Source organism: Columba livia, chromosome 5 (genome assembly GCF_036013475.1).
Source record: "Columba livia isolate bColLiv1 breed racing homer chromosome 5, bColLiv1.pat.W.v2, whole genome shotgun sequence".
Lineage (NCBI taxonomy): Eukaryota > Metazoa > Chordata > Aves > Columbiformes > Columbidae > Columba > Columba livia.
The window spans coordinates 57936680-57945661 of NC_088606.1; the positions used below are offsets into that span (position 1 = coordinate 57936680).

The 8982-nt window shown below is 49.5% G+C and overlaps 1 protein-coding gene across 2 annotated transcripts; it reads left to right on the forward strand.

The window, feature by feature from the left end:
- The first annotated feature begins 4717 nt into the window (after positions 1–4717).
- ADM (adrenomedullin) lies at positions 4718–7876 on the forward strand. Of its 2 annotated transcripts, none has more exons than XM_065066228.1 (4): positions 4718–4851; positions 5440–5550; positions 5834–5974; positions 6491–7876. In XM_065066228.1, the coding sequence occupies exons 2-4, from the start codon at positions 5453–5455 to the stop codon at positions 6798–6800; spliced, it is 549 nt and encodes a 182-aa protein (XP_064922300.1). In that variant the 5' UTR covers positions 4718–4851; positions 5440–5452; the 3' UTR covers positions 6801–7876. The 2 variants fall into 2 exon arrangements, with proteins under 2 accessions (XP_064922300.1, XP_064922302.1); XM_065066230.1 differs by having other exon boundaries at positions 6494–7876.
- The last annotated feature ends 1106 nt before the right edge of the window (positions 7877–8982 follow it).

Genomic DNA, 8982 nt, shown 5'->3' on the forward strand with positions numbered 1-8982 from the left:
CTCGCGCTTGTGCCTTCTCAGCGGAGGGCAGCACTCCAAACCTCCTTGGAGTAATCAGCTTCGTGGCTTAACTGTTTTGAAGGCAGATACCATGTAAGGAGACCCAAAATTAATAAAATTGCTTGTAAACTTCAGGAGTTTAAAATAATTTTTTTTTAAAGTGTAATATATACATTGAAAAGACTGAATATACTTTTTGAGGAAGAGATGCTCTGTGGCGTCAGTCACTAGGTAGGAGCTAGAAGCAGGAATACCTTTCTGAAGTCATACATAGGCATTTTTGTTCATGATCCTCTAGACTTCAATGACTGAAACCCACAAAGCTGTTTTCAAAACACTGAGCTTTTTGATTAAAAGCATTTCTGAAGCAGCAACAAAGGAATGCAAATCCTAATGAAGCCACACATTACCCCTGTGAGATGTACAAGGTTAGAGCTCATCGTTGTAACTCCTAGGGGGAGATGCTGGCGTTGTTCAACAGCACGAAGCCAAGACATGCAACAGTTTGCAAAAGCGAGGAATAATGTTCTGTACAGCTAAATATGGAGGGAAAGTTTAAAGACACTAAGAAATTACCTAATTTGGAGCTAAAATGAGACCTTAGGGTTATCATATCTACACTCATAAAAAGGTTCAACATAACACTCTCACTGCTCTATTCAGCCAGCACCTCTGGCAGGAGAATATCACCTAACACTTTTCCCAGGGCATTAACAAATGCTGGATCAAGAGGAAAATGTTACTGATGGATTCTCCAATAACATCCACTTTACAGCCTTGCTCCTTCTTCCCTCTAGACCAATATAGCCAAATCTTGGTTAATTTATAAGGCATGTCATAAGAAGTGGCACATCTTAAGTACTCATGTAACAGGAAGACCACCATTCATCTGGGTTTGAACACAGCTGTGTATCTGCGTGGACAGCAAATGGAGTCAGCCATCCGTAACTTACTTCCTTAACTTCCTTCAGTATAGAGCAATCTTATGTTCTTATAGGACAAATGAGGAAGTGGAGCAGACAGATTGTTTGCTCACCTAAAGTCTAATGCAATGTCAACTGAACTTTCATCCAGACCACCAGACATAATTCCCTCTGTTGCAGCAGAGCAGCCTGGCTCCTCATGGGAGATGAAGGGGCCCACAGAGCAGCGGCTCTGGGTGGATTCCAAGGCCTAGGTCTCCAGAAGGACCCTGTAAGCAGGCCCATACTTATCCCAGGGGAGGAACTGTGGGGCTGCAGCTGCTCCAGGAGGCTGAAAGCACACAAGGGACAATGTTGCCACATCCAGATTGTGTGCCTTGCACCAAAAAGATGTCTAGGTTCACAATACCTTGTACAGTCTACTCCTCCTTCAGGAAATATAACAGTCACACTCTGCCTGCAGTCCTTTAATCCAGTGTCACCTGATGCTGGAACCAGGAAGCAGCCACATCCCTGACCAGGTTTTTCCTTACCAATGTGCATCCCACCCTCATTTAGGAGGCTTTGTTTGGTGTACTGAAACCTGTCAGACATAAGGCTCACCAAAAGCACCTCCAACGGGACTACCAGAAATGGAATCACGCCTTGTCACTATGCCCTTGGCACAGACAAGGCTGGCTGAGTGCATGCACTCACAGCAAGGCTTTCTTTGTGGAGCTTGACTGAGGTTTTACATCCCTCATGGGGTATCATTCTTCTCTTAGTATCATCTTTCCAGTGATTTCATACAGCCTGAAATATAATCAAGTATATTCATACTCATGGCATATGAGTTCAGTAATATTTATTTAAACCCAAAATGAAACACACAAAGGCACTTCCACGGGCTTTAAACAACAATTTTCTTGCAAAATCGGTACAGAATATTTGCCTCCAACTGATTTCCCATTGATGCCTACAGATTTTAGACCTTTGCTTTTGGAATAAAACTCAGTCTGAATAAAATTCTGTACAAACAGCAACTTACCTTCACAATCTGCCTGCCCGGGCAGATGTATCTTGTAAAGGCTTTTGTACCTATGGCAATGCCAAGAGTTTGAATTACACGGCCAAGATAACCAATAAACAAGAGTTGGATGTTCCTCCAGGCCGACTTCCCTGCCATGGATGAGGCAGCCTCCAGTGGAGACCCTACACTTCAGAGGAGAGCCCAGCCTTGCTGAACTGCATGGCACTGCCTCAGGATAACAGTTTGTGAATAATATTTCCATAGAACAATCCGTGTAACTTTTTTTCAAAATTGAAGTAACTCACTATTTATGAAATAGTTTTAAAGGGTCCACTGTTACCTCATAGTACAAATTCAGTGACTATTGCTCATTTCCAAACTGCACAGGAATGCAAGTGCTTAGGAAGAACAAAATAAGCATCTGAACAAAGAACGTGTTGTTTTGTGTTACACTTGAACCAGCTTTACCTGCTGAAGCCCTTTCACAAATCACATAAGCAACAAACAGATAATTTATGTGCCAGTTTGTCACCTCATGAACTAGAATGAGATAATTTTGTATCACTAAAATGACAGTGCCAGTCAGTGTGGAACTCATGTGAGTTGTGTTACTACTATTGTGATTATTTCTAAACCAACATAGAATTCTTTCTGCATTATTTGCCTAAGAGTATACAAAATGCACTTCCCGTTTAGCCAAGGGTTTTAATGAGGGATTTTCCAGCATTTGGGGAAGTGTGTGATTTTTTTACTGGAACAGAAGACTTAATTAAAGCAATGGTAATCACACAAAATCCTGCTTTCTCATTCGGAAAAGTTAGATTCAGTTTCAACTTCTGCTGATCGAGGAAATGCTTGAACTCGCTCGAGCCTGAGCTGCCTCATGAGGTCTCTCAAATCCAGTAATCGTGGTCTGGTGCAGCTGTGCGGCTCTGGTCATGCTACAGTCCGGTTCTAGACCACCTCTTTTCCCATTTCTTCCTACCTGAGCTTACACCTCAAGTGTCTCGCACTGTGCACTTGTGCTCCGGAGCACGGTCCGTGGGGAGGGCAGCGGAGCCGCGGCTTCGCGGCGCTGCCCGAGCCGGCGGGCGGAGGGGGCGAGGGAAAGCCCGGGCTGGCCGGCTCCCGCTGCGCCCCCCGCCCAGGGCAGCCGCCGCGCTGCCGCCGTGGCTCTCGGTGTCCCCGAAGCCGCCGCCGCCTCCCGCCCCGCGCTCAGGCCGGGCAGGTGCGGTGAGCAGCCGATCTGGGCTTGCCTCGGCGGCCAGCTCACGGCCGGGGAAACTGCCTCGCCCCGCGGGAGCCGCGCCGAGGCCTCGGGAAAGACAGACGGGCCGGCGGGAGGATGCGATGGACAACAGCTCCGGGGAGTGCTGATCCTCCTGCCTGCGGGTGCCGGCGGAGAGCGTGTGAGGGACGGAGGGGCGGCCGGCCGGGGTGGCGGCTCCCGGGCCAGCCTGACCCCGTCCGTACAGGTAGATGCCGGAGACAGAAGCCTCCGGATACCTGGATGCTGCTGGCGAAGGAGGGAGGGAGCACCTTAGACCGAGTCAGCCGTGCACAAGAAACTTTCCGTCATCCCCTTGCACATACCTCTCCAGGGTGTTGTTTATATACCGCGGTTATCTAGAAAGACAGAGTCATGAGTACATACTCACTCGTGATTTTTGAAACATTTTGCTTGGGGCAAGATTTAAGAGAATCATCTCGCACAGGCTAGTCTGTTCCCTCCCGACTATCTCTCGCTGGGAAGGGGATTCTGACGCCCCAGGGCACAGGTCTCCCGGGGCATTTCCCTCGGTTCCGCTGTATTGCGACAAGTACAGAAACAGTCCATCTGGTGCTGGCTTCCAGCACCCCATGCGAAGCCGGACCTCTGCCTTTCTGCAGCACCATGAAGCAAAGACGTTAAAGACTGTAAAAAAACCCAAACAACATGGTGGGCAGACTAAGATTTTGCTGCTGGCCATCCAAAAGAATGCTGTTAGAGACCTTGGTCCTGCACCGGGATAACCGGGAAAGTAAGCTTACTCATCTATCTGGAGGTTTGCGGACTGGGATAAAACAACGCAAGGCAAGTCTTCCCTAGCGTCCTTAAGCATTTCAGTGACCCTGTGATTGCCCCAAAGCAATACTGCTTCCTTTGTTCAAAGGTACAGAGTGCGCTCTAACCTTCATCTTCCAAACCCCTTTAAATTGTGATTTATTTGAATCGATCAAGTAAATCAAATACATTTTATTAGATAAAAAATGAACCCAAGTTGAGTCATAAATATTAATGATGCCTGATTTGTCACCTCCTTACGTGTGTAGAGAAGGCTGGCGTTCATTACAGTTTCTCATTATAATTTATGTCCAAATATGGGTTTATTTTTGAAACTTGGGTATTTGATGGATTTTCACAGATTTTGAAATTGGTCGGATCTAGTTCCTACTCCTCTGCTTCCACCCACCTGAAGTTAAGATACCTAGAATGAGAAACTATGCTACAGACCGTGTAAACATAATTTATATCGGCAGTTAAAAAGTCTGTCCCCAGTAAAACAGACTGAGGAGTTTATCAGATTTTGCAAGTTATGCCATGACCCGGAATCCACACCTAAAAGCTGTCGTTATAATTAACAAAATACTAAGGGGGTTGTTGAAGGTAATTTTTAATAATCCTCTTATTTTATGCTAGTATGGGTTGCTCCCAATCCACACTAGAATGATTAAGAAGTGCTTGGACGTGGACGTGGGCGTGGGCCCCCAGCCACGCTAAGGTCCACCCACTTCCCCCCTCTATAAAAGCCGTGGAGCGCAGCTCGGCAGTGGTTACTTCAGACACACAAAGAAGGAGTTCTCCCTCCTCAGGAAACCCTGCAAGTTCGGATCGTTACTACAAGAACATTTGTCTCAGTGGATTATCCTCACTGTCAGGTAAGAACTATTTTTTTTTCTCCCTCAACAACGACAAAAAAAAAGATGCAGGGGAGGTGGAGAAGAAGTAAAAATCTTCTAAATCTGGACTGTTTTGAAGAACTTGGAGTTATGCTGCAGAGTCTTGCACTGGCTCTTGGCATCAGCTGCAGTTTACAACATAAGATCCAGAACTAGCTCGTTCTGCGTGTGAAGTGGCAAGATGAGCTATCGGGGATAAAATTCCAGGCAGCAAAACACTTGCTGGAGTTTGGAAACGATGCATCTGATAGCCAGCTCTCTCTAATCTCATGGGTTTCCTAAATCCCAGTGCAAGCTGCTGGGGGTATTCTGGAAATCCTGCTGGTTTTCAGCCGCCTCTGCAAGTAAAACTCTCAACAAACGTAAACTTTGGAGGCTCTGTTATTTACTCTGCGATAAGTTGCTGAGCAAATATTAGCTTCTGGTTCATATCGCACACAAAGTCCCCGGTAGCCTGGGGGCTCTCCGAGGGAATGAGCTCTCTGGAATCACCAGAAATAAAGGACAGACCTTACTTGACTTTTATTAGCATCCGTGCTTACAGTTCTTTTCTTTTCCCTCCACCAGGAGCACAGCCAGAATGAAACTAGTTCACGTAGCCCTGCTCTATCTCGGTTCTGTGACCTTCTTCGGGGTGGATGCTGCAAGGGTGGACGTAGCGACAGAGTTCAAAAGAAAGTGAGTATCGGAGCGCGTCCTCCTGCCAGCGCCCAGTACCGCTCGTGGAGCTGCGGAGCCCCCGCGCCGGCCTCCGGCCGTGACCAGAGGGACTGGATTCCCTGCGGGAATTGCACAGCTCCTAAAAGGCCTCATGCCCTTTCAGGAAACATCCCCCCCCCCCCAAAAAAAAAAAATAAATCTCGGCGCTGGCAAAGATTATCGCCCCTCGAATCTATTTGGTTTGGCTCCTGCCCTGCAGACTTGCGCTAACAGGCTGTCCTCTTCCTTGCGCTCCTTTCAGATGGACGAAATGGGCACTGAGCCGAGCCAAGCGGGACGTGAAGCCTTCGGGCGCACTCCGAGAACTGGGGGCAGCTGCCGACGTGCAGTTGCTCATACGGACCCAGGACGTGAAGGAGGATCCACGAGTGTCGCATCCCAGGTAAATTCCAATCCCTTCTGGGCTCGGGTACTTGCTCGTGGAAGGGGAAAGTTTCAGGATCCTCCCGTTTCCGGGTGCTGAGGCTTATTCTCGCTATAGATCCCCCAAACCCCGGAGACAGGTCCTGCCCGGGCTGCACATTGCGTTGAAAGCAGCCTCCCGCCTCCCTTTCCCCGCGCTCTTCAGCTGGCGGGAGATAGTAGCGCCTTTACTGTGAAAGTCAAATATAAATAGTAACTTGAGCTCTGGATTCATAGATAAAGTAACAGTCATAAAATGCGGGGCCTCTTCTCCCATCAGCAGCGAGCTCTACTCTGCGACCAGATCGCCCCTCTCCCGCCGCTTGGCGCAGGGCAGAGCCGGGGGGGTGGTGGAGGGAAGTTTTGCGCGGTCGGGACGGACCCGCCTCCGCTCCTGAGGGGTCCCTGCCCTCCCCGCCGCGGGCCCACCGGGTCCCCTCTTCCGGAGCCCCACTGCGCTTTTCTCATGCCCGCTCTCTCTCTTCCTGCCTCGCAGCAGCCGGGAGGATGCTCACATCCGCGTCAAGCGCTACCGCCAGAGCATTAACAACTTCCCCCACTTCCAAACCATCCGCACGGGGTGCCGCTTCGGGACGTGCACGGTGCAGAAGCTGGCCCATCAGATCTACCAGCTGACCGACAAGGATAAGGACGATGCTGCCCCTGCCAGCAAGATCAGCCCCCAGGGCTATGGCCGCAGGCGGCGCTCCCTGCCCGAACGCCGCAGCCCGCCGCGCTCCCCTCAGGCCGGGCGGCACCGCCGGACGCGGGGGGCGCATCCTCTCGCCCTCGTCCTCGGGATCTGAACACCGCACTACCCGGCCGAGACCTTCTCGGGTGGATGGACTGAGGCACGGACGCTCCGGAGGTCCGCCGCTGCCAGGATTCGTGGAGACCGCCCGTCCGTGCGGGACCCCGGTGCGCCCTCCCTGGGCTGGGGGCGGCGGAGCGGCGGGCCGCACCGCCAGGGCGAGGGGCGGCCGGTCCCGCGGCCCCCGCCCGCGCCCGGCGCGGAGAGACGGCGCGGGGACGCTGTGAAAGCCGATGGGGACGCGCAGGGGCTGCTCCTCCCGCCCGCCGCAGAGGCGAGGCGGTCGCTGACTATTTACCCTCCCCGAGCGAGGCACTGCTGGCTCCCGCGCCCGCCGCCACCTGGGACTGGAAGGCGCCCGGCCCGCGGCCGCCATGTCGCTCCTTGCCCCGCAGCTGCACCCGGGGGCCGGGCCTTCTTTGCCGGCGGGCTGCGCTCAAAGCTGCCCCGGCCCCGTCTGCCCGCAGCGGGGGTTGCTCAGGGGAGCCCCGCGGCCGGGAGGACCCGCCGGCGGGCGCCGGCCGCTGCGCGGCACCCCCGGGCCCGGGGACCGCGGCCCCGGCCTCGCCCTCTGCCCCCGAGTGTCGGAGGGTGCGCGATCAGCCCTCGCAAGGACAGGTCCCCCACATCTGCTCTACCCTCTGCGTTATCTGCACCCGGCAGGGAATCGGACACTCACTAGTCCCTGCGGGGGCTGCGATATACTTGAACGTCACAGAGAGGAAAAGTGCAATTGTACGTGGTTTTTGTTAATTATAAGTGCGGTGTGTGTGGATCATGAGATACGTATCGATATTTAAGATTGTCCGGTGTTATGTCCTGTTTGTATCTTTTTTTTGAAAATATATTTTATTTTTATACGTTTTATATATATATATATATATATATATTGCATAAGGGCATTTTAGAACATTGTATCCCCTCTATTTTTCATATCGTGAATGTCAAACGTTAAACTCTTTTTCCATACCCTTTTTTATCTTGCATTCCAGACTGGTGAAAGATGTAGAGAATGTATCAGCTGTTCTCCATGGGTAATATGTGAAATAAAATAAACACTATTACATAAAACAGTTCTGTTATGTTGTCTTTAGTGGGGGTGGGTGGTCAAGATAAATGATTTCTCATTGTGTTCGGTCCTGCCCTTACTAACCTAGCATGGCAGCTCTGTGACAGACCAGAACTCCTCAGTTAGCAGCCACCTTATCTAGTCAAATCAAGTAAACTCAAAAGCAAGCATGCATCTTAAAATCCCAGGGCAGATCTGTTTAGAGGGTTCTAAGGCCTTTTCTACCGTCATGTTCCAGCCAGGGCTGAAACGTGTCACAGCTTGGATTGATCGTGCAAGTTTATTTTTTGCCCCAATTAATCAGAGAAACAACTGCACACTTCAACATTGCACAACAAAGTAACAGATTTATTGAGGGAACATGTTCCAAAAATGGTCATGGCAGCTTCCAAGGTTATTTATGTTGAAGGATTTCCTGGGCCACAGTTCAGGTTAAAGTTAAGCGGTGACCAGTTCAGTGCGGGCAGAACATCTCGGATAAAAGCTTAGCATTAGGGATTTTGTTGTTTTGTTCTTTTCTATTATTATTTTTTTCCCTCTCTCTTATTTTTTTCTTTTTTTTTTTTTTAAGAACAACTTCCAACCACAGACCAGAAAAACGTGAAAAAAAACTTATTAATGCACCAACAGCACCATCTATTGGTATCTGTGCACGTCAAGAAAACGAACCTCCTAAAAACTAAACAAGTGCATTTGAATAACGTCTTCAGCAAAAATTTCCCCTATTTTACAGTATCTCTGAACATAGTTAGCATACACAGGAGAGAACTGGGGAACAGCAGCATTTAACCTAATACTAAATGCTTAAAAAACATATTTGCAATGATGCCTTTCCAGGAATACTGCTGGGGAAAAAAAAAAAACAACAAAAAACCAACCCACTTGGGTAGGAATTCAGCTGACTTGATACCTGGCATATATTCATGATGATTTTCCTCCCCAAAGTTTTGAAGTTCTGCTCAGAATTGCCTGGTTTTAGTTACTTTCCTAACCATTTTCAACTAAGAATTTTGGAATCTTGAGAAGTGGATTTTCCACTTCAAGTATTTTTTTTTTAAGCATATATGTTGACACTTCCCAGCTTTGATTACCATCTGTTGGTTAACAG